The 25,745-nt window shown below is 47.7% G+C and overlaps 2 protein-coding genes across 2 annotated transcripts; both read left to right on the forward strand.

Annotated features, from left to right (window-relative positions):
* The first annotated feature begins 18,961 nt into the window (after nt 1-18,961).
* LOC120844193 lies at nt 18,962-19,711 on the forward strand. Its single transcript, XM_040215839.1, has one exon. The coding sequence runs from the start codon at nt 18,962-18,964 to the stop codon at nt 19,709-19,711; it is 750 nt and encodes a 249-aa protein (XP_040071773.1).
* A 29-nt stretch (nt 19,712-19,740) lies between these two features.
* On the forward strand, nt 19,741-21,123 carry LOC120844194. The gene has a single exon (XM_040215840.1). The coding sequence runs from the start codon at nt 19,741-19,743 to the stop codon at nt 21,121-21,123; it is 1,383 nt and encodes a 460-aa protein (XP_040071774.1).
* Nucleotides 21,124-25,745: the final 4,622 nt, after the last annotated feature.

Below are 25,745 nucleotides of genomic sequence, written 5' to 3' on the forward strand. Positions count from 1 at the left end.
CTGAAATGGTAGAAGGTGTATCTTAAAAAGGTATCATGCAATGCGAACAAGACAAAGGGGATTGTGTTTCTACTACACTACCATTACAAAATACATTATACTCTCATGATTTCAAACTCCAGGAAGCCATCAATTTTGTTTGATTTATCAGAAATTTATCTAAATAATGATGCAATATAAAAATATGATTCGCCTTATGAGTGGCTTCACATACACAGAAGATATTTCATGCTTTCCTTTACATAGGCCTACTGATCATAACCAGGTATGCTACACATGAAACATTCGTGATATGCCAGACAAAAGTTTATTTATTCCTCAAAAATGTTCATAGTGGTGGGCTGTCCAAACAGCACATGACAACTCAAAACAAAATTCAGTTTGTTCATCGGGTCAAGAAGTTGTCTAGTGTGAACTATTAAACGGGGGACACGTAAACAATAAAAGCGGGCACTGCGCCAGTTTTCATAGCAACTTGTGAGGACGTTGAGACTTGCCCTTGCTGTGCCACTTAAATTCAATGCCGTTGTCCTGTAATTCATATTTTTTGTTCTTGCAGCCCTTTTGTTTAGTACACTTCTTTCCGAGCATCGGTGCACCGCAGAGGGAACACCCATGGATCTGTTGCTTTTCCGCAATGTGCCAGTGCTCGGTGTATGCCATGCTACCAGATCACAGCGTCTGCGCAAATTGCTGTAGAAATTTACCGCACGAGCCCCGTTGATTGCACTTATCACCGAGCGCCGGTGCATTGCGGAGAAGCAACAGCTCCATGGGTGTTCCCTCTGCAGTGTACCGGTGCTCGGAAACAAGCACACTCAACAAAAGGGCTGCAAGAACAAAAAATATGAATGACAGGAAAACGGAATTCGGTTTAAGTGGCATATGGATACACTAGGAACATAGCGAGACAACCAAACTTAGGAAATTTGTTTGAATTAACCAGAGGTATAATATCCGAGTTTGTATTATCGCAAGACTACCGTATACAGGCTAGACTTTTATGAAGTCAAGCCAAACTATGACAAACAGCAAAACAATTTATTGTTTTTATGTTGAAAACTCTACTGCTACGTAGACCCAAAGGTCACCAACACAAAGCTTGGACCTCATTTGCTTCAGGTCTGTTGTATTGAGATGGCAAGTCAAATGAATGAAGGCACAAAGCTGGGACAGTCTGTTACATAAACATATTTGTGCGAGATTAGTACTCTGAAATCTCACTCATTTTGTAGGTAGCATTCACTGTCACAGCTGAGTTCGCTGCTGCTGACCATATGCTGACGTCAAGCTTTTGCAACACTTCCAACATGCACATTGCATACCATGAGGAATGTCTTTTCTGGAATAAAACCACCCTGAAAGGGTGAACAGTATTGATAAATAAAAGAAATCAGAAGTAATCCTGAGCAGTCAGTTCAAATATGGTGTACAGTGAGTACAATTTATTAAGCATCGACCAGTAGACACTACCACTAAATTTGGAATCACCCTGAGCACATCTGCTGCTCAACATGGTAGTCTTTTTGACATAAAACAGAATTGTAGGGACGAGCAACTAGAGATATGTGGCCGGCATCAACACTGCACACTGGATCTGCATGAAGCCAGCTGCTTTCACAACTAATAGCCGCAACAGCCAAGATCGGGCTTGACCTGCACACTGTAGGCTAGCTTTACTAAAGCCCACATACTTTCACAACTAATAGCAGCAATGGCCGAGAGCTGAGGAGTCGAGCTTGATCCACATGCACAAAAAAGCAAGAATGAAATACAAATAAGAGTCTTCTCAAATTATGTACAAGGGTGACAAGACTAACATTCTTGTGTATTTTCCTTAGGGCCAGCACAGCACCAGTCAGCGTGCAGCCAACCACTAACGAGGTGGTTGGAGAGGACCGAGTCCTCAGCTACGAATTTGAAGTGGACCCCAGGGTCGCATTCCTCGAGGTGCCGGAGTCCGAAGAAACCCTGGACTACGAGCGTCCGGACTGGCCGCTGGACGAGGATGAGGCACCCGTGGAGCCTGGTGCAGCAGCTGCGCTGCTACGTCGGGAGGGGCCTCCTCCTGTGGCAGGGGGACCGCCTGAGGCAGCAGCTGCTGTTGAAGGCCGACCGGCACCACTGGGCCGGCGGGGACCACCTCGTTCACGACCGGTCTGGAGGCCCAGCGCACCACCCGCAGGCTCGGCAGCCAGCACACGGGCTGCAGACAAACAGTTTTATAGAGACATCTTGGAGCAACAACACGAGAACATAAAGTTAGAACGGCAGTGCCTCCTTGCCAAGCTGAAGGCGATGGAAGAGCAGGCAAGGGCAGCGGAAGAGCAGGCAAGGGCAGCCTGCGAGGCTGCCGAAATGATTAGAAAGGCAGCAAACTTCTATATTGAACAGGGAGAAAAAATGTTCACGTTACTTGGGAAGGCCCTACAACAAGGCCCTTAAAGGGGAGGAGGGGCCTTCAGTTTGGCAAAGAGGCATTGCCGTTTTAGCTTTACTTTGTAAATACAATAAACAGTTCTTTAGAGCACAGCTCTTAGGGGCGCGTTCCCGGCTTGAGCGGCGTCGGCGTCGGCGTAACCAAGGTCACCTCAAGGTCATCCCAAGGTCACCTCAAGGTTACGTGACCCCCTCCTTCGAGGTCACGTGCCCCCCGAAGTCACGTGACACCCTCCCCCGAAGTCACGTGACCCCCCCCCCCGAGGTCACGTGACCCCCTAGGGGAACGTGACCCCACCCGTTGAGGTCACGTGACCTCCCCGATAACGTCATCGTCACTGTTGACGTCACCGGCATCCGCATCGTCATCATCATCATCAGTGATGACGTCACCAGTGACGTCACTGATGACGTCACCGGCATCCGCATCAACATCGTCATCATCACTGGTGACGTCATCAGTGACGTCACTGATGACGTCCCCGGCATTCGCATCGTCATCGCCATCATCACTGATGACGTCACCGGCATCCGCATCGTCATCGTCATCATCACAGATGACGTCATCAGTGACGTCACTGATGACGTCACTGACATCCGCATCGTCATCGCCATCATCGCTGATGACGTCATCAGTGACGTCACTGATGACGTCATCGGAACCCGCATCGTCATCGTCACTGATGACGTCATCTGTGACGTCACTGATGGCATCATCGGCATCGTCACGTGACCCCCCAAGGTCACGTGGACCCCCCCCCCCAGTACCCTTCCCTCCTCCTCCTCACGAGCTGCGCTCTAATTTGGTTTTACAGGGAGTTGTAAACGGCTTCCACTTTTTTGGTTAGTTCTCTTCAATGTCTTTTTGGTTCCAAGCATGCAAAAAAATTTCACTGCATTATGTATTTCATTTAGAAACATGCAAAACCAGGAGGGCATTATTATGAGACGTTTTGTCGACGAAGTGTGTAGGAGCGGTGCATTGAGAGTTGCAACAGACAGCATCAGCCACGGAGAGCGGCAAGCTGCTCGTCCTGTACCAGCTGGGCACCCGGATACAGGCAGCGCAGTGCAGACGTCGGTGATGGGCCCAGTGCAAGATGTGGATGTGGCCAGGCAGAAGAGATCAGACGGGGCTCGAGCTCTTCGAGAAGGAGTTCACTTAGGGGGAAGGGGTGTTGTGTATCGAGTGGTGGTACCATCTAAAAACAGATGCCAAACCTAGAAGACCATGCCACACCGCGGGAACATTGCGAAGCATGCAGTCAACGGCCTACACCACCCAACAAACCTGTCACGTCGTCATGTAGCCTTTGTATCTTGAGTTATTAAATAGTTAATGTTATCTTGTCGTCATCTACCGGCCAGGATCTGACAGTGATTATACTTGAAGTGTACTGAAAAAAGTTTGTTAGTTACGGCCTCATTATTTCAAGCACAATATGATCAGACCGTTTAAAAAAAGTTGGCGCCGAGATATTCGTAAACAGCATGATTAGTACTTGTACCTAACTAATTCAAAAACAGCCCTTACCTCTAACCCTTACTTTTTTCCAGTTTTCCGTGCACCTGGTTGTATGCGCACTCCGCTGGCGTGTCTACCCAGCGGTAGGGCACGATCAATCACGGCCATCGTAGCCGATCGTCATCCGCGATGACGAGCCCGTTTGAAGTTCCTCCTCCGAAGTTGTCTCTGATACAGCTCTGCGATAGCATGTGGAGGTCATGGGTGCTTCCTTGCCACTTGGCGACCACCTCACGATCTGTGAGCTTATGCCGACCACCAAGAGGACTACCTACTTGTCCGGCGTTGGTTCCGAGGAGCTCCGCTGCTGGTGACCACCTTAAGTGGAGAAATATGTCTGAGATTCGTTCACGACAGACAATAAAAATACTAGCGCAGTTTCGCTTTAAATATATATAGCCACGCCATAACAATTCCTAGTGAAGGTTCATAAACACTGCTATAACTTATCGAGCTACTCGCTATCTTCCAAAATGTTTTGGAACATGACGTCCGTCGGGAGTTGACGCTGACATTTTGAGAAACTGTTTGCTTTCCCAACTGTTTTTAAACACGAAACACACCACTTTACAAAGAAAGGATTGCCTCGGAACTGTACCTTCACCAACTCCGTGATCCTCGGGTTGAAAATCGTCTGAACAATAAGACTACGTACTACGTATTGCTTTCCGTTCATTCTTGAATGAATGGCGCTGCATTTGTGTCAGGAACTGAACCGCAAAAATAAGTTATAGTTATGCCAAACTTATTCACATTTGCCTTTACGAAACAGCACAACTAAACAGTGGTGTTATTGATATTATTTCTTACCTGAGCACTTGCATCAGGACATGAATGACCAGTCAAGCTCACAGGAAAACAAGCGATTGCGAAACCACCAAACCGAAAACGAAACAGTCGTGGCAGGCTTTCCTGTCGAAGACGTCGATGACGTAGAAGCAGTCTAAACTCGCTTTAACGAAAGCATTCACCCGGTAAATATGACTTGTAGCGGGTGCGTAGTGGCTGTGGTGGTAGCCACGTCCGACATTTTGTTTTCTCGTAAGGTCTCATCTTGGGTCTCAGCTGAGACCCAGCGTAAGACGCCGGTTGACCCGCTTGCTCGAAACGAAATCGGAACCGTCTCAGTCAAGTCAGGACTTCAGTCCGGTACCTACAACGGAATCTAGGGAAAACGAAGAATAACTAAGAATCCGGACGTGGATGTGACACGGGGTCGTCTGCTTCTGCTACGCCGCGGTCGTTTTGGGCAGCGACAAACGACGACATTCTTATAACTGCGTCGTGTTTTTCGTGCAAACCGTGGTTACAGGTGAAAAGCGACAGCAAGCCGCGGTTCTGGACGTGTCTGTCACCACCATCGTCGACGTTGAGTGCGTACGCCGAATAAAGGTGACCACAGAAATGTCCGTTTGTGCCGATGCATTTTCTAAAAAAAAAGAAGAGCACTGTACGTCCCTTCAAAGGTAAAGACGAATGTAATTTGGTGCAAAGATAAAAAGTATGAATTAGTGTAAGAAATGCAGAAACGAAAACGCGTAATTCGAGAGAATTTAACAAGATTACAAAAGTTGCTAAAAAGAAAGCACGGCATCCGTTCCATAGAGATCATCCATATTATCCGTACTGAACTCGCGGTACCAACCAATGCTATGCACGAGACAAAAAGTAAAAAAAAAAAAAAGAAGTTGCAGAACGTACAACTTTTTAGCTGCAGAGTTGACGCTTTCCACAAGGGCGAGTTTCTTATAAATTTGTCTTTACTGCACATAAAAATGAAGCACACGTTCTATATGCTCAATCAATTTTTTTCACTTCTTATTTTCCTGGCTGAATTATAGTAGTAGTCAAGAGCTCTGGATTTGAACATCTTAATATAATCAAGAACACCTTTTATGAGCTCATGGAATTTTGTTCACTTCTAATTTTCCTGGCTAAATTATAGAAGTTGTCAAGAGTTCTGGATTGACAACTTTTATTACAAACAAATCTAAACAATGAATGCACTAGCTACAATCAGACAAAATCCAATGACCCAAGAAAATGTAAAAAGAGCCGTCTTCCACAGGCACAGGACCAGTGAGCTGTCATGTTACTGCTGTTTCTACAAATATACTAGAATGCAGTATGTGCCATTTGATGCAGACAAGTCTAGCCTTTTGAGGTTGACATGATTGGGGGTTCTACTAGCAAAGTTAACATTGATTTCAAAACTGTATCTTGGGTATGCAAATACTAAATACTGGGCCCACTCTAGGAAACATTCCGGCAAGTTCACTTCAAAGCAAGAAGGATCTGTGCACATTCAAGAACACTGAAACTTTGAGCCATGTCATTTCAGTTAGAAGTCAAGGTCGGTATTTTTTAATGAAAGAACACTGCACTTATCGATAGCAGAATTAATTTTGTACAATGCTCAAATGCTAGAAGGTACATTTTAAAAAAGAGTTAAGCAATGCAAACAATACAAAGGTTATTGTGTTTCCATTGCACCATCACCACAAGATACACAGGCTAGAAGCTTATGAAGTAAAGCCGAAACATGGCAAGCAGTGATATGAATTTGATGTTTTATGCCGAGAACTCTACATCTCCGTAGGTCCAAAGGCGACAAACACAACACTTGGACCTCATTTCCTTTGGGACCCATTTTCTTTGGGTCCATTGTATTGAGATGCCAAGTAAAAAAAATGCACACACAAAGCTGAGAGTCTCTTACATAAATATGTATGTGCAGGTGCTTTTACCATCTAGCTCATTTTACAGTAGTATTCACTGGCGGCCATAGCTGAGCTCGCAGCTGCAGAGCACATATACTGACGGCAAGCTTCCACAACACCTGCAACATGCACTTTGCCCCCATGAAGAATATCTTTTAGAGTGCAGCTCTTAGGCGCGCGTCTCCGGAGTGAGTGGCGTCGGTGTTGGCATAAATGCCCGTTCCATTGGGACGTTTCCCATAATGACATCACATGTGACGTCACTAGGGTCACAAGGGAGGAGGGAGGGGCATACCTGTTGGTAGTGTAATGGATCGTTATCAGATGGCGACACGAATCCAGCGCTAAGGTCATGCAGCCGTTCCCCTTTTGTTTGCATTTTCCCCCTCTTAGATGGCAGCTTGACAGCTGTATGTCGTTTCCCCATCCCCAAATCCACTCGATCCACATCCCAGAAATGTGGTCATACTGTGCACTTAAGATAAACAAACAGGTTATGGGCCCAGGACGGCACATCGACCATTATTTCGGAAGAAGAGGGATCACCTTTAATGAGTGATGAAAAGGTACGACCACGTTGAAGAAGAAACTGTCAAGCAACACCATCTTCGTTACGTCGTCCCGATGCCTGAAGAAGATTAGACGGGCGTGAGTGTAGTGAAACTGTCAAGGACGAAGTGACTGACAAGTGGTGTGTGCCCGTCAAGAAAGTAAAAGGTGGCACGTTCTTCGTCAGACGGACGGAGCGTCGCCAAAAACCGGTCTCGCTGCGGACTCCATGGGGTATTATGTTCGGAAGACGTCTACACACACCAAGCGCGGGTACAGCGAAGTTGTCGGTAAGAAGTGACCTTTGCACTTTCCGAGCAGGACGGATCATCCTGCGACACCTGTGGTTGTCGGAAAGAAGTACTGACATCAGTTCGGTGAGCGCCAGTGACGAAAGTGTCGGGAAGAAGTAACTGACACGCCAGTGACGAATTTCTAGGCAAAGAAGGGAACAAAGGAAAACTGCGTCGACGGTTCGTGGAAGACGTCGCCAAACCTGTACGTGTGTTCCTGCTTCGCTGGGTGCCACAAGACGTGCAACGGGAACCCAACGCAAGTTCATCGCTGTAAGCCTACTTCGAACCGCTCTCGACGAAGCAAAGCGATACGATGGCGGCACTGGACGAATTCAAAATACCAAAACTCTCAAACGAAAATTACCATGCGTGGGCGATTTGAGCCAGAGCGGCACTCGTCCAGAAAGACTGTTGGGAAGCCATCGAGCCTGGCTATGGTGGGAGAGAAATGACAAACGACGAGAGGAAGATAAACAACAAGGCTTTGACATTCATGTTCCTAGTAGTGGAAGACACCTACCTGTACGACATTGGGGAATGTTTGACAGCTCGCGAGGCCTGGAATACATTGGGAGAGAAATGACAAACCACGAGAGGAAGATAAAAAACAAGGCTTTGACATTCATGTTCCTAGTAGTGGAAGACACCTACCTGTACGACATTGGGGAATGTTTGACAGCTCGCGAGGCCTGGAATACATTGGAAGAGCACATTGGAAGAGATACATTTAAAGTTTGGACTACTGCATGCTCTTCAGTTGGTGGGAGACTTTTCCAACACCAGAATGAAGCCAGATGAAGCCATGAAGGATTATCTGGAGCGAACAGTGAACCTACACAGGGAGGATACGCCTTCACTGACAGGGAACTGGCACTGGTGATGCTGATGGGCTTGCCAGAAACGTATGAATCACTTACCCTAAATCTTGAGCAAGACGAAGGAACACTCACGACGAAGGAGGTGAAAGCAAGGCTGCTGGTAGAAGAAAAGCGCCAAGTCAAACGTGAAGAAGACAAACTAAATGAGAGTGAAGAAAACAAGGCCCTCATGACAAGAACAAGCCCATTATGCAGAGCAGCCAGCTCCACAAACATAACGGGCAAGAACATTTTTCAAAGAAAAAAGCAACTGGCACTGGTACAAGGTGCTTTGAACCGAAACGACGAGTTCGGTGCGGAAAATTTGGACACATTGCCAGGGAATGCAAGGAGGGTCCCGATGACAAAGGATGCGGCTTACAGAGAAGACGAAATTCCAGTGAACCGAAGAAGGCGCTCTGTGCCAGAGGTGGGAGTTCCTCAGGGTCACACATCTGGTACCTTGACAGTGGAGCAACTGAACACATGACGCCCAACAGAGCCAAATTAACCACTTTCAAGCCCTGCTGTTCGACTGTTGAGGCAGCAAATAGGGAGGTCATGGAAGTCGTCGGGAGAGGACAGGTAGAGATTGAACTTTCGAAAGACTGGAGTGGCACTGTCGTCGAGCTCCAAGATGTCCTCTACGTACCAAACTTAGACGGTAATCTCTTGTCAGTTGGGAAGATCGAGGAACGTGGACTGAGCGTGACTTTCAGCAACGGAACAGCTAAAGTGATTGAAGCAAATGGTGACCTAATTCTCGCAGCCAAGCGCGATGGTAAATTGTACACTGTGAGTAAGTCGCTTGCAGCACTGAAGTTAGCACAGGCGACAGACGTCGCCTTGTGGCATCGACGACTCGGTCATCTCCACCATGAAGCTGTGGAAAACTTTGCCAAAGTGGGAGAAGCAGTCAAGATGCAAAGTGCTCGACATGTGCACTCGGCAAATTGAAGAGAAGCAGCTTCCGAAGAAGGGTGGAACGAGGGCTAAGGCCCCACTGGAGCTGGTTCACTCGGATGTAGTTGGAAAGATCCCACCTGCCTCGAAGGGAGGGTCAAACTACTTTGTCACATTCATTGATGACTACTCCAGATTCACTGTAGTGTAGCCAATGAAGACGAAGAATGAAGTGCTGGACAGATTCGACCAGTACAGACAAATGGTAATCCGCAAGAAATACGACAAGAACGGTGACCTGGAGAGGTACAAAGCACGGTTAGTACCGTGCGAATACTCCCAGGTGGAAGGAACCGACTACAAGGAGACCTTCTCTCCTGTTGTCAAGCTGAAGTCTATCGGGACGCTGCTGGCCATAGCAGTCGAAAGAAACTGGAAGATCCACCAGGTTGATATCACGGCAGCATACTTGGACGGTACACTGAAGGAGACCGTCTACATGAAACAACCGCAGCCTTTCGGCGATTGCAAGAAGGATGAAGTCTGCCTTCTAAAGAAGAGCTTGTATGGACTGCGACGGTCTGGAAGGGAGTGGAATCTCACCTTGGACAAACTGCTGAAGTGGCAGGGGATGACAAGATTGAAAGCAGACCCCTGTATATATGTCAGCAAAGAGAAGAAGCTCATCGTAGGAGTCTACGTTGATGACCTCTTGATCATCGCAGAAGAGGAGAAAGCGAATTTGACGCAAAAGACCTGGGGGAAGCTAGCCACATCGTTTCCATACGACTGAAAAGAGAAAGGAATGGAAAACTGACTGAGGCATGGCAGATGCTAAGGCAGCATCATCTCTTTTGGATCCTGGAAGCAAGTACCAAAGAGGAGAGAGCGACGACCGAACGAGAGAAGACCTGCCGTGCAAGTACAGACAGGCAATTGGTAATGTAGTGATTGCGCAGGCGAGCTGGTGGATGTTAACCATTTTGTTCTTAACCCGAGACTGAGGCAGGAGAAGAGGAAAGTTTCAAAGTAGAAGAAAAATGAACAGTCGAGGACACGTCTCTACTGGTGCGTTGCTTTACCTTGTAGAAGGAACAAGACCGGACTTGGCTTTTGCCACCACATACATGAGTCAGTTAAACGAACATCCCACAGAAGAGCACTGGAGTGGCATAAAGCACATCCTTCGCTATGTGAAGCATACGAAGAATTGTGCCCTAATCTACCAAAGAACTGGGAAGTGTGTGCAGGTCTTTTGCGATGCAGACTAGGCTAGTGACAAGGCTGACAGGAAGTCATTCAATGGTTATGTGTTGACGCTAGCCGGCGCTGCAATTTCCTGGAGCAGCAGGAAACAACAAAGTACTGCACTGTCAACCGTCGAAGCAGAGTATGTGGCCATGTGTCATGCTACAAAGGAAGTTATGTGGCTACAGAACTTCATGAAGGAGCTTGGTGCGCACGAGTTTCTACAGGAACCACAGGTCTTGTTGGTTGACAACCAGGGTGCAATTGCTCTGGCGAAAAATCAAGTCAAGTCAGAGAGAAGCAAGCACATTGATCTGAAGCACTTCTTCCTGAGAGAAAAGGTGGAAGAGGGAAAGCTGCAATTCCAGTACAATTAATCGTCCAGTAACTCTGCAGACCTCTTCACCAAGGCCTTGAAGTGAAGGCTGACCCTCAAGCATTGTGAACGTTTGGGTGTCAAGAACGTGGACGTGGCGACAGTCTATTAAGGGGGAGTGTTGGTAGTGTAATGAACCGTTACCAGATGGCGCCACGAATCCAGCGCCAAGGTCGTGCAGCCGTTCCGCTATTGTTTGTATTTTTCCCCTCTCTTCCCGTCTGATAAACAAGATGTCAGCTTGGCAGCTGTATGTCGTTTCTTCATCCCCAAATCCACTTGATCCGCGTCCCAGAAATGTGGTCACTCTGCGCACTTGAGATAAACGAACAATATCCTCCTCAAGAGCTGCATTCTTATTTGGCATTACAGGGAATTGTAAACGTCTCATTTTTTTGGAACACAATTAATAAGAAGTCATCCTCTGCTTGCACATATTGAGCAGTAAACTAGTACCATCTATTAAGCACCGACCGGCATACACTCACTAAATTTGGTAGCACCCTGAGCACACCTGCTACTTAACATGGTATTCGTTTTATCACTGGAAAGCAGCACAGGGACAAGCAACCAGAAAATTGGGCGGCCTGCATCAACACTGCACACTGGCCCAAAATGAAACAGGCTATTTTCACAAAAAATAGATGCAACAGCTAAGATTGCGCTTGACCTGCAAACCATAGGCTGGCTCTACTCGAGCCCAGCTACTTTCACAACTAATAGCCGTAACAGCTATGATCGGGCTTGACATGCACACTGCAGACTGGCTCTACACGAACCCAGCTACTTTCAGAAATAATAGCCGCAACAGCTACGACAGGGTTCAATTTTTACACCGTAGACTGGCTCCGCTCAAGCCTAGCTACTTTCAAAACCAATAGCCACAATGATTGAGAGCTGAGTGATCGAGCTTGATCCACATGAACACAAAACGATTTCCTGAGAAACAAATAAGAGTGCATTCGAACTATGTACAGGGGTGACATTAAAAACATTCTTGTGGATTGTCCTCAGGATTAGCAAAGCACCAGTCAATGTGCGGCCAGCAACTAACGTGGTTGGCCCGGAAGGTTGGGCCTTCGGCCACAAGGTCTTTGTGGCCCCAGGGGTCATTTTCCTTAAGATGCCGAGTCCAGGGAACAAAAGATTACCAGCCTTTGGACTGGTAATTGGACGAGGATGAGGCGCCTCTTCAGCCTGAGGCAGCACTGCTGCCGTTGGAAGGGCGACCACCACCACCAGGCCTACGCCGACCGGGACCGTGTTGTCCACAACCAGTTTGGAGGCCCAGCATACCGCCTGCAGGCTGCAGACAGGCAGTATTATAAATACCTGTTTGCACAACAGGCGGAAAACATGCCACTCAAATGAAAATTTGTCCTTCCTTAACTAAATACAGCCCTCGAGGAGCTCAGAGCGGCACAGGCGCAGTGCACAAAGCAACAAGGAAGACGCAGATTGCGGCTATTTTTTATAGAGAACAGTGCAAAAAAGTCTTTGCCTTGCTTGGGCAGGCTGCTCAACAAGAAGGCCCATAAAACAAGAGAGGGGAAAGGGGAATCGTAAAAATATTAAAATTTTTTTTTCTGTTTAGTCTTCTTCAATGTCCCCACCTTTAGTTTCTAGCATGCACAAACCTTCCACTTCATTATTTTGTTTGGCAGCATGCAAAACTAAAGAAATTATGGCTTCATAAAAAGGTTGCAACAACGTTTAGACACTCAGCCAATTAAAAGCGAACGTCAAAACAACAAAAACGCCTGCCACGGCCGCACCTCTCAAGAAAAGGTTTGCCTTCCGCACCACCGCATTTGTACAGGCTTTTTGAGACTTCACCGCCGAGTGGCATGCAGGCAGCGTCAATGCGTTTAGTATTTGTGTCGTGCCGTGAATGCCGTGAAGTTCAACGCCGTTAAGTTCACCGGCACTGCAGTTTTGAGGTTACTGATATAACTCTTCTGCTGCTGGAAAATCATAGCGTCTGCGCAATACACCAAAATAGGAACATGCACAAGCTACAGCACAAAGCGAAATCCTCTTTGGATCGCATTCAATTACTGTTGGCTCTAGGTAGAGTCAGTGGCGTACCGCAGCTCGGAAATTGTATAGCAAAAACTCGCAATGCAGAACCCAGGGACCCCCGGCTCAAAGCTTGTAGCTCTATCCACACCCCTGCCCACTGCACAAGAGAAAGACGCCATGTATGTTCAACAGGAAACTAAACTCTGTCTCACCGTCACTTGGCAAAGAGCAAGTGCTACGGTCCCCTCCATTCAATCAGTGACAGAGGCAAAGCGTAACCCAAGCAGTTGAAGTGGGAAAGGAGGAACTTGGAAGTTGCTTTCTCTCCCCTGAAACTTAACCTCTAACTCAAAATTTTCACAAAAGCGGCTATCTTCTCTTTTTCGCCCATGTCTTTGACAGCACTGCACGCACCTAGTGAGTCAAGTGTCTCTTCCCAACCTGCTGATTGGTTAGCTTAGACTGTAGCCTTTGCCGTTTCCCAATTCAGTTATGATGTAATGGAGTACAGAAAACCTGCGGCAAACAAACGAAGGAAACCCAAGGGAGTTAAAAAAGAAAAAAAAACATGTTTAACACATTCTGACTGATATCATAGCAATGTTGCGGAATCAAGGCTAAAAAGAACAATAAGAGTTTTTTTAAAGTGGTGAAGTTATACCCAGCAAAATATTTTGGTTAAACTATGTTTAGCTACGGAGCAAAATGGCGTGCTTTGGCTCTGTATCTGTATTTCCGCAGAAAGTTGACCCCTCATTGGCATCAGAAAAATTAACGTGCCTCATTATCGTGTCTGACAGCGTAAGAAACGCAGAGTGTATTTTAATATGGTCACGCTTTTAGGTTTGCAATTATTTCTTACCGGAAAAAGTCGAAAGCTCATTGGCGGAGGCGCGAAATTAAGATAGGCAGAACGTACCGCACCCTTTAGAAGAGAAAACAGCGTGATGTACCCAAAAGCCATAAATCTAGCGAACTGAGGTAATAGGGCCTGTGAGGATCATGGACCCAGAGAAGTCAGGATCGGGTGTTTCAGCTCACTGTCTGTGGGGTTACAACAACAAACAGAACTTTGGACTCCACTTATTGTGATACTCGATACAACTGTACTCAGCAGTTCTTTTGCCAGGCCCCATTATACTGCTGCTGTTTGCCATTCGGTGCAGTCAGGCTACAATCAAATTTTATCTACAACCTGGCATGGTAGCTATCGTAGGATACGCTGTGCACATAAACCAGCTTGTTCATAGTCTGGCTATTCAATGCGCAGTGTGCCCTTTGCGCTTTAGAAAAAGGTAGCTCCGAGACATCTCACAGGCACACTGTTTCTCTGAAAGCAGCTCTCCATAACACCTACCTTTCGATTACAAACCCGTGTTGTTCCGTAAGCCTGGTTGTACGTACACTCCACTGGCGCGGTGGGCGATCGGAAAGGCGCTATCACCCACGCTCTGCACGGGTTGCTGCAACAGCCTACGAGGAGGCCGCCGTACGCGCCCGTCGCGACGTTCTCCCCGTCACTGTTCTGCGACAGCACGTAGGAATCGTGGATGCTTCCGGGTCACATGGCACCACATTCAGGTTCCTCGAGCGCGCGTCCACAATCAGCTGCACGTTGATGGAGTGACCGTAGTGCTTGTTCACGAACAGTTCCTCGTGCACGGCGGCCCTTGGATCCGAACGTGGGTGCCGTCGATGACTCCCACGACGCCCGGAAAGCCGCCCATGGCGTAAAACTTCTGCTGCAGTTCGGGGAGTTCCGCTGCTGTTGACCACCCGAAGGAGGAAACGTGGTTTACACCGTCAGTTGAATACTATAGCAGTTTCCATTGCCGACATAGTCCTCAAAAGAACGAAGCTTGCCGCGATATATGATCAATACATGTCATTCGCTACCGTTTTGAAGAGTCTGCTCCCCTTCAAAACTCACTCAAGTATCCACCAGCTGTTTCCACTGAAGAGTTGTGAAACTCGTTATTTCAAAACTGTTTTCGTAATGAGAAACTCGCCGTGATACGACCGTGCCACACCAAATACAATAAAAAATAGAGAGAGCTTGGGGAAAGACCACTACACAACGTTTTGAGGACGCAATGACGGCGCTGCATGTTGCTCAGAAGAGCTGAACTGACGAACTGACGAAAACAGAACTGACGAAAACAAAAGTGTCGATTGCTCCAAAATTACTTCGCAGCTGGCCGCGTAATAAATGTAACACATAGTTGAAGAGGAACGTTAGAAATAAGACTGTTTTCTTACCTCCAAGACTCCGGTGATGCGCATGTTGCCATCGCGGCGAAACCGAAACCTCGTCAGAAACGTCGAAGGGGCGAAATCGGTCCTGGAAAACACGGTCCGACCGGTCCGACGGTGCCGCGGAGTGCATTCATGCGGCAAAGATTGTTTGGAGCCGGTGTCTTGTGGCCACGTCCGACATTTTGTTTACTCTGAGACCGCCAGTGAGCCTTCTCCGTGGCTGTCTCACGATATGAGACTAGAATTGAGTCAGAGACTCGGTTTTGGTCTCAAGTCCAGACTAAGTTTCCTTTCGAGCAAGTGGCTAACCACTGAGACTGTCTCAGTTTGGGTCTCCGTTTGGGTCTCAGTTTGGGTCTTAAATCGGCCACCAGCTAATTTGCTAACGGGCTGTCTCACAGCTTGAGACACAAGTTGAGTCAGAGACTCGGTTTCAGTCTCAAGTCAGGACTTAGTTTTGTTTCGAGCAAGTGGCTCACGTTGGCTCAGACAAGTGGCTCAGACTGTCTCAAGTTCTGTCTCAACTCTTTCGAACAAGCGGCCCCAGGAACTTGGATTGATTAGCTCACATTAGAACCACCGCACCGCACAGGGCAGCGCCATATTGGGGATCATGACTGCTTCGCCGCGACTCGGTTCTGAAACGAAGATTGGGAGTTTCGGTGGTCTGGCAACATTCAGTGACTCTAGTGCAAGCCACAGAGAAGAACAGGGCCTGTTTGCAGGAAGCACCAACCGCGGATAAAGTTAGCCGCAGTACCTAGGAGAGGGATTTTGAAATCATGTGACTGGGCAGAACCTCCTAGATAAGTGTACGATGCCTGTCAGCTCCGCTTTGAGAGCGGTACACGTGCCGTGTCCGGGTAAGTGGCGCCATCAAACGACTTTTGTGCTAAACCAAGGTAAGTGTAGCCAGGAGGCGCTGGTGTGGCGCGACCGGGGAACACTTCGTCTGCTAAAACGGAATTTCGGCGCTTTCTCGGGCGCGCACGGAAACAGCGTGCAACGACTCTTAGCAGGTGAGTGACAGAATAAATCTAAATGTAATGAACATGAACGCAAATAATCACCGCGAAGCTACTATTTAGTGCTCTCACAAGCCCGGTAATTAGTGGCGCAACTGCATGCGCGACCCCAAAACAGAGCATTCTGGACGTGAAAACGTCCTAATATTCCGTCAAACAATTTTCCAGAGAAGTAGCGTATGCCTCAAATAATTTTATAGCACGCCTGTATAGGAGAACTGCGGAATGCTATATTTTGGTGGTCCAACTGTCATTTTAAAATTCCACATACCAGCTCGGATCTTGAGAAAATATAAAATCTGCAATTCTCTCCCCTTGTCAAAACACCTTATGTCTTATATCGGTTTCATGTCTATGTCTCGCCTGCCTTCATCAGCTGCCAGTAGCACATAAAAAAATGTAGCTCGCAAATCCGAATTTTTTGCGATTTATTTAGGTCTCATCTGACACGTAGACCACATATCAGTATGAGGGTTAATCTAGCTTTATTACAGATGTGGTGACATTTCGTATTTTTAGAAGCCTGTTTGGAGCGAAAATAGTACATATAACAGCACAGGTATGTGCTAGGCATCATTTACAAAGTATCTCCATAGGCAGGTCATCATATTGAAATAAATCGGCGTCATTTAGCGCTAGCATACTTGGTAATATATATGACTACAGACACCTATACGTGACGAAAAACAAATTCCTGGGAGATAGTTTAAGGAAGTGGTCCAATAGCTAACACGTTACCATTCTGAAAAATCAACTGAGAAAATGCAGCTTGAGTTTCGAAGCATTTATTCACAAACATTTGTGTACTTCGCAAGTGGTGTTAAATAAACCATTCTAAAACAAAAGAACACTGACACCCCCAAATTGTTTTTTTTTTTTGTTAGGCGATTTATTATGGTATCAGAGGACTACCGAATCAATATGTTGCTACAGCGTCATGTATATTTTTAATAAAGTAAAAAAAAAAAAAAAAAAACGCAACTGCTTTAAACCGAAACTGAAACTGGACTGGGGAGTCTAGAAGTTTTTGCGCGACACAAGGGACAATAAGTGAGTAGACACGGACAAGCCCCTCTACTTCCTTCTGTCGCGCAAACACTACTAGACTGCATCAGGAACCAACTAGGCCAACAAGTTTTAATGGACTGGGGAGGAAGAAAAAATATAGAAAGAGGAGAAGAGGTGGCTGTGATACTTCTTTCCCCCAAAAACAACGTATTTGCAGCTTTTTAGAAGCCACAAATAATGGGCAGCATATGTCTTTTCCATTTCTAATATCGTGTGCCTGCCTTCGATCACGTACGACTCTGATCTTTGGTGGTTGTGTATAAACCATAAAAAACGGCACATGGCCGCACAGAAGAGAGTAAGCGCGACTCAAACCGGCCAGTTCTCGATCAGAAAGAAAACAAATTTTGAGCGGCGAATCGTTTTCCGGGTAGTTGGGCTCTCATATGTAATGTACAAATAAAAACCTTGGCAAGCATAAATACACTGTCAGTGTCCCTTTAAACCTGTAATAGGTTCTGCGTTTTCGAATAAAGGCAATAAGAACCAGAAAACACTTGCCGATAAAAAATTTTGTTATTTATAAATTTTGTCAATTTAGATTTGTCGTAAAAACTCGAAATTGTTTAGGTCTGCCAGCTTTAATAAACCTAACAGGCCTTTATATCACCGTGGTTTGCGAGCCAGCTTACGATTCACCTCGTTTTTAGTGTCAATTTCCGATTTTAGGTGTCACAAAATTGCTGTTTAGTCTTTTATAATAAAAATAAGCTAGCCTCCCTACAACCAAAGTCGAATGTTTCACACATGAAAAGGCTCCTTTACTAAATTTGGCAACTGCTGCTTTCTACCTTTCATTCACTTCGGCTAGAAAAGCCACTCTGAATTTTATGTACCACAAACTAAAGCTTCGAAAAACTCTGCATGCATTTTGCTCAGAAATGAAATCCAATACGCAGAACCCCAAATATGTTACAAATAAGCACTGAGCATACTCCTTTTACGACAATGCGCTTAGTTTATCAGTCGAAGTTCACATATGTAAAGAATGTTACACACAGAAGATGACACAGCATTTAATTGCAGATACACAAGTGATCACTATTATATTCAAATAAGGAAGAGAAGAGGATGGTACGGCCCTAATCTGGACGTCCTATTTCAGGCATGACCTGCTGCATACCACATTGTGGTTCAAGCAGACGGAAACCAGGTCAGGAAAGGAACTTCGCACTCCACGAGATACCATCAGACCCGGATGAACGAGCGAGCTGGCTACAAGCAATCAAGAGAGATGACTGGCTGCCATCAACCTACTCCATGGTTTGCAGTCGGCACTTTGTGCCATCTGACTATGTTGAGGGCAAACGCCGGGAGCTGAAGAAGGGCGCTATCCCAAACACCTTTTGGAGCATGCCGCCTTCAAATATAACCAAGATGAAGGACGCTATGAGAAGGAAGTGCAGCACTCCATATTCATCAGAAGTTCCCAAGAAGAGGCAATCCCTGGACACAGGCAGTTCGCAAGTGACTGATGCGACATCAAGCTCTACACTGGACACTCCACCGACCTCCTTTCTGTGCAATGAAGGTGCTGAGCGAATCCAAATCATCTGGACATCTACAGGGAGCACATTGGAGCCTCAAAACAGGCAGGCATCAGAAGTGTCAGACAGCAGGCCATGCCAACAGCCAGTGCTGTTCACCCATCAAGGAACACAGGCAGACGTTCGAAAGATGTCAGCACAAATAACCGTAAAGAAACGTAAATGGACCCGACGAGTCACCACCCTGCGAAACCAAGTGGAGAGACTCAAGAACACTGTTTACAGATACAAAAAAGACTTGGAAAAGTTGCAAAACCTGCGGAAAGAAGATGATGTCACAAATTTTCTTAACATCCGTGAACAAGCAAAGGAAAAGAACATGTCGGCTATGTTTCTAGTCGACCAAGTAAAGAACTACCACAAGAAAAGCCCAAGGTGGACAGAACATACCATCCGTCACTGCATTTTGCTGAGACACATTTCTACAAAGGCCTATGAACACATAAGGTCTGAAGAGCTTTTTAGACTTCCCAGCAGGAACACTCTGCAAAGCTACATTGGAGCTGCCTCAGGTCAAACTGGCTTCAGCGACTTGGCGAAGGCTCGGCTTCAAACAGAACTGCACAACCTGGCAAACACACAATCAAGGACATGCTCTCTCATTATTGATGAAATGCAGATCAAACGGAGCTTGCAGTACAACAAGCAGCAGGATGTCTTTGTGGGCCAAGTGGACCTGGGACCATTGACTGAAAAGACCAAGCAGCCCATCCTGGCAAATTCGCTGCTGTGCTTTCTCATGAATGGGCTCAGCATTCCATACCGGATCCCTGTTGCCTACTTTTTTACCAAAGGGTTAAGAGGGACCGAACTGGCCAAGCTTCTGCTTCATGTCTTGGGCGAGGTGAAGACGTTGGCTTCAAAGTACTCCGTATTGTAACTGACAATCACCGAGTGAATGTCAATGCAATGAAGCAGCTTTGTGGGGGACTCCTTACACACCATATCTTGCACCCAAATGACCCGGAGAGGATTCTGTTCCTTAGCTTTGACTATGTTCAAATCTTGAAGAATATACGGTCCCAATTCCTGGAACGCAACTTTGGAAAGGACAATGAGATCAAGTCCTTCTACCTCAAGAAGTTGTACGAGCTCCAGGGAGAGGCGGCTGTCAAGCCAGCCAGGTTCCTGAGTCGCAAACATCTTTTCCCTAGCAGCATAGAGAAAATGAATGCCAAGAGAGCAGTCCAGCTCTTCTCCCCTGAAGTGACCGCTGTGCTCAAGCACCTCCAGGAACAAGCTGGCCACACGAGTGACCTACTGTATGCGGACGCAGGACCAACCATCTTCTTCATGGACTCTGTGTACCGCTGGTTCATTTTGCATGATACCAGTAACTGCACACAACACATACACCAACGCTACCCAGATGTGCGCCAGTATGATCACCCAGACGACCCTCGTCTGGAATGGCTCGAGTTTTCATTCCCAGCCTATCTCGAGCAGATCAAGAACACGGCAAGCCCATCACAGTTCCTGACGACAGAAACCTACGAAGCACTTCTCTTGACAACATACTCGACAGTTGCATGTGTACAACACCTTCTCACCAAGGAAGAGTTTGGATTTGTATTGACAAGGAAGTTCAGCAGCGACGCCATTGAGTTCCTGTTTGGCTCATTAAGACGATCTCAAGGGTGCAATGACCAGCTTAGCGTTCGAGCTGCAATCTCAGGAATTGCAAAGATCCTGAAAACTGGTCTCATCACAGCTTCCCAGCAGAGCGATGTGTCGCATGCTGCCTCGACCTCATCGGGTATGACTTCAGCAATGCGGTGCATACCACCAACAGTGTCAGCTGCCACGCCATTCCAACTTCCACAGAGCGCAGCGGAAATCTTAGAAAAGCTGTCAGATCCCAATGTACAATACCTGCCAAGCCTCGAGCTGTCGGTGACAGCGCACGTTGGGGGCTACATTGCCCGTGTTGTACAAGAACACTTTTCATGCTTCTTCTGCATACCTCTTCTTACAAAGCCGAAGACAAACAGTGCCCTGCAAGGGATCACAAACCACCTGGACCGGGGAGGCCTTTTGTATCCCTCAGATAAACTCGCCCACCTTCTCAATGCCCTCAGGATGTTTGCAGCGGATGTGTTGTCGCACAACCTCAGGAATTGGCAGCCCCTCGAAACTCTTGTGAAGCTTGCACTGTCAGCAGTGTATGACTCTCCTTTGCTGCTCTGCCCGACGAACAACAAGGCTCATCGCCGTGAACTGATCCATCTTGTCTGCACAAAGTTCTTCAGACCGCTCCTTGTTAACTATGCCTTCTGTCACACAGACCGGTAGGATAGATTTAAGATGTTTGCACAAAAACCTCTATCTCGGAAGTTTCAGAAGGTGAGGTAGACTGCACGCAAAGGTAGATTAGAGCAGTGTTTTTTTTTTCTACCTCGAGTCAAGCGGAACTCTGTTCATATGTATTTTATTTGTCCTTTAAGCCTTGGCATTTAGTGATTTTGTGTCTGTGTTGGTCTTTCTTCACAAATATATAATATATGTATAAAGATTATATTTGTTTCCAATGAGTTTACTGTGTGCCTTTACTCCCGCTAATAATTCCAGCACCTTCTACAAGTCGGTTTTCTCTTAAATTTGGTCGGATTTCCAGCACTCGTCACTGCAACGTGGCTCGATCACGTTCCACCAGTAACATAGCACAACACTGCAGCAATGTTTTGTGTTGCTAGGGTTTGTTTTAATGCGTTGAAACGCTTCAATTATAAAAAAAGGGAGACAAAATGTTGTTGCAAAACTTCTTTCAGCAGAACTGCTGTCCCTTATTTAGACACAGTTCGATCCTTGCTTATCACTGCTCACGACGTCTTTTTTTTTATTTACATAATTCAACATGCTGAAAATTTAGACACGATGCAATTTTATTATATGGAAAGCCTTTGACCAGCGCGACTGCGTAATATAGAAAGCCGAACTTTCGACCGACGTTTCACTGCCTTGCCTGACCTTAATTTTGCTCTTTTCTGACGTTCGAGCTTGCAAACCCTGCTGGCCGAAATTATTAATACCGCTGCGCTTTTCCTACTTACGCACGGCTAACCCAGATACTGCTCCTCATCCGGGGTTCGAGTCCAATCACAGCGGCTCAAGGGGTTCTCACCTAGTTGCCGCCGTGCACGCCGATATTTGGCAATTTGGCCGCCGAGCACGTCCGGCGAATCTTCTGCTCCCTTCGGGAAGGCCCATGGGCTTCACCGCACAACACAACAGGATGGATGGATGGATGAATACGACTGAGCCCTTTGGATCGGGCGGTAGCTTACGCCACCTAGCCATTTTGTTTTACCATTTAAGCTTAGAATATTTAAATGTGAAATCTATATTCACTCCGCAGTGCAAAGAAAGTGAGGCTATGAATGGTGGCTAATTGGTGCGCCGGAGACGCACGAATTATTGAGTTCGCTTTGCCCTTGCCATCAGTGAATAAAAAAATATCTAGTTTTCTCTCGATTTCTGCCACCATTCACTTAATCTTTGCTTGGTAATCTCTACAGTCTTGAAATCCACTCTCCCTTCGCTGTCTCTAAAACCCAATGACTTTATTAAATCTATGTTGTCTTCGGTAGGCATAGGGTGAAGCCCTTTACAGTAGAGTATCAAGTGCTCAGCCGTCTCGTCCTCCTCTCTACAAGCAGTGCACACTGCTTGTGGAGAGGAGGACCTCTCCCCAGCAACATGTACGCCTAGCTGGCGCCGCCACGCGGGAACCACACGCACTTTTGGCCGGCCGCCTTTGCATTGCCGGAGCCACGAGCTGACGGGCATTGTACACTTATCTAGGAGGCTCTGGACTGGGGCTCGGTAGGGATGCGCGGAAACATGGCGGTGTCCCGGTGTGTGAGCGCCGCTCGCTTTGAAACTAATATGTCGTTGTAGCTGCAATCTCGGGCGCGTTAGTCAGCAACGAATGGTGCAGGAGGCTTTCGCTTTGCCTTACCTCACTTAACTCGCAAAGCATGAGCAATAACCTCGCCGCATTTTTTAGATAGTATGGATCCTTGCCATTCCTAAGCCTGAATAAACGCGATAATTGGCGTCATGGCAACTTCTTTGGAAAGCAGATCGTCTTGACTCAATCGGCCGGGTATTGATAGCACAAAAAAAACAGACGGCGTCCCAATACACCTTTTTTCTAAATTATCCAAGCATCGAGATCACTGGAAGTGTAATTCTACGGCCCGTGCGCGCTGTCCTTCCTCTTATAAAAGATTCGAAGTAAATAATCATAATAAGGCTTTAAAGAACGCGCGTGCAAGGTAAACTTTGTTTTAGATTTTTTGCCACGAGCGCTTTTTGCTTTAGAACAATTACTACTGCAGACGCCAGCACGTGCAAGACAATATACTTCCGAAAGACGTTGCCATGCCAACAATTATTGAGTTCAATGGCCAGAATCGAAAGACTACCTAAAAATGCGGTGAGGTCTGTTTCGCGGGGAAGGAGCGACCAGCCACACCGGAGTCCGGCACCCGTTTTTTATTATCACTTCTCTCGAACTGAAGATAACCCCGAGCATGCGCACTAGCATGGAAGGAAGTACGCGTCGCCGCGGGGCACGCGAGTGAAAACTGTCGTGTCATCACTACATCCCCCCTCCTAAATTTTACAAGTCCAGACGTACCGGTCGCCTAACTTGGCGGCCCGACCGAGTCACTCTTATCGGCGTATTGTCCGACGTCGACGTGTCCGTCGACGATGATTTTGAAGAGGAGTTCGTCAAGTTCGTCGGCGCTGCTGTTGGTGCAGGCTCAACTGCGGTCGGCTGTTGTTGGCTTCCTGCACCCGGACTTGCTCTTGCCGTTAAGATTGCCGGCCTGGCTGGAGCCGTAGTAGCATTGGTCGAACCGCTGGGATCCGGAGCGTCGAAGCCCGCCGGAGACGCATCGAATGGTACCAGGTGCCGGCGGTTGCGTTGCAGGACTCCTGTCCCGGTCTCGCCTACATAGGAGCGCGGCCGCTTCGCTGGACTGAGGACTGTTGCTCGGCACCGCACGTCTTGTACCCACACGTCGTCTCTTACGGACAGCAGGCGAAGTTGGCGGGCGGCGTGACGGCGATTGAAGTCCTTTCGCTGGCGTCTTCGGGCCTTTCTGCCTTTCCTTTTGAAGTCCCGACGTGATGACCACCCCGGCTGCAACGTCTCTGGCATCTTCGGTATCTTTGTGTGCAACCGTCGGCCCATTAGCGGTTGGGACGTGCTGTAACCGGTCACTCCAGGGGTGTCTCGATACACCAGGAGGGCCATGTGCGTTTCCCTTGACTTGTAGAACAGCTCTTTCATGGTCCGCAGCATACGCTCCGCTCTGGAAACCGTAGCTCTGGGCGAACTCAGCGAACTCGCTCGAAGAGAACTGCGGTCTATTGTCCGATACCAGCACGTCGAGAATCCCGAACCGGGCGAATGAGCTCTTGACTGCTGCGACGACGGACGTTGAACGTCGTCGACGTCAAGCTGATGACCTCTGGGAAGCGGGAATAATAGTCCACGACGAGCACGTAGTGCCTCCCCTCGAGCTCGAACAAATTCACACCGACTCTTTGCTACGGACGACTGGGAGTCCGTGTGCTGATGAGTGGCTCGGAGCGTTGTACTCTTGCTTGGGCGCACCGCTTGCAGGCTGTCACAAGTTCCTCTATTTCGCTGTTTAGAGCAGGCCACCAAACTGCTTCCCTTGCCCTTGCCTTGCAGCGTCCAATGCCCTTATGGCCTTCATGTATCAGCTGCAGTATGTCGTGTCGCAGCGAGCGCGGAATAAAGATGCGGCGGTCTTTTAGTAATAAGCCATTGCACACGGTGACGTTCCCACGTTCCTTCCAGTACTCTCGTAGATGCACAGGAGCTCTGGACACATGTTCTGGCCACCCCTTTTCGCAGAAGCGTTGCAAGCCCGAGCGGATGCCGTCTTCCGCTTGGTGCTTTCGTAGGGCTTCCAGGCGGGATGACACGAAATCAGTGGCTACTGAAACCACTTCGCCGACGAAGGGTTCTATGGAGTCCAACGCACGTAGGCAGTGCTGATCCAGTTCCTGCACCGGCGCCCTTGAGAGGTTGTCCGCCGTAGCTACAAGTTTGCCTGGGACATAAGGAACGGCGAACTGGTAGCGTATGAGGCGGATGCGTAGTCGCTGAATTCGATTTAGCATCAGATCCAACTCCGCAGATCCCAAGAGCGTGACGAGAGGGCGGTGATCTGTTTCGACTTGGAAGTCGATGCCTCTCAAAAACTGATCGAGGCGCTCGACCGCCCACGTTACGGTCAGGGCTTCTTTTTCGGTTTGGCTGTAGCGAGGTTCGGTGCTTGTGAGAGCCCTTGATAAATAGGCCACTGCCCCTCTCTTGCCGGAGGGCTGATCTTGAAGCATGACGGCCCCGAGTCCGTGAGAGCTTGCATCAGCTGAAACTACAGTTGGGTAGGACGGGTCGTACTAGGCCAAGCAGATATGAGAGCTCAGCATGCTCTTTAGCTTCTCAAAGGGAGCTTGCTGGCTTGGTCCCCAGTACCACGAGTTGCGCTGTTGCAGCGGTTCTCTGATTGGCGCCGTGACGTCCGAGAGGTGTGGGATGAAGCGCCCCTCGTGGTTCGCCATTCCTAGCAGTCTTCGTACACCGCTAACGTTCGAGGGCATCGGCAACTTCTGCAGGGCCTCAATATTTCCGGGGTTCAGACTAATTCCTCTCGCGCTGACCAACACTCCGAGAAACTTGACTTCTGAGGCAGCGAAGCTGCACTTCTTGTTCAGTTTGACGTCTGCCTCGTCGAGCCTTTGGAGCACTTTCTGGAGTCGACGATCGTGCTCTCCCTTTGATGCGCCGAAGACGAGAATGTTGTCGATCATGCTTACAACTCCTTCCAGTCCCTCTAAAATGCGACGCAACTGACGCTCGAAGTACT

Source organism: Ixodes scapularis, unplaced genomic scaffold (genome assembly GCF_016920785.2).
Source record: "Ixodes scapularis isolate PalLabHiFi unplaced genomic scaffold, ASM1692078v2 PGA_scaffold6__148_contigs__length_123643588, whole genome shotgun sequence".
Taxonomy (NCBI): Eukaryota; Metazoa; Arthropoda; class Arachnida; order Ixodida; family Ixodidae; genus Ixodes; species Ixodes scapularis.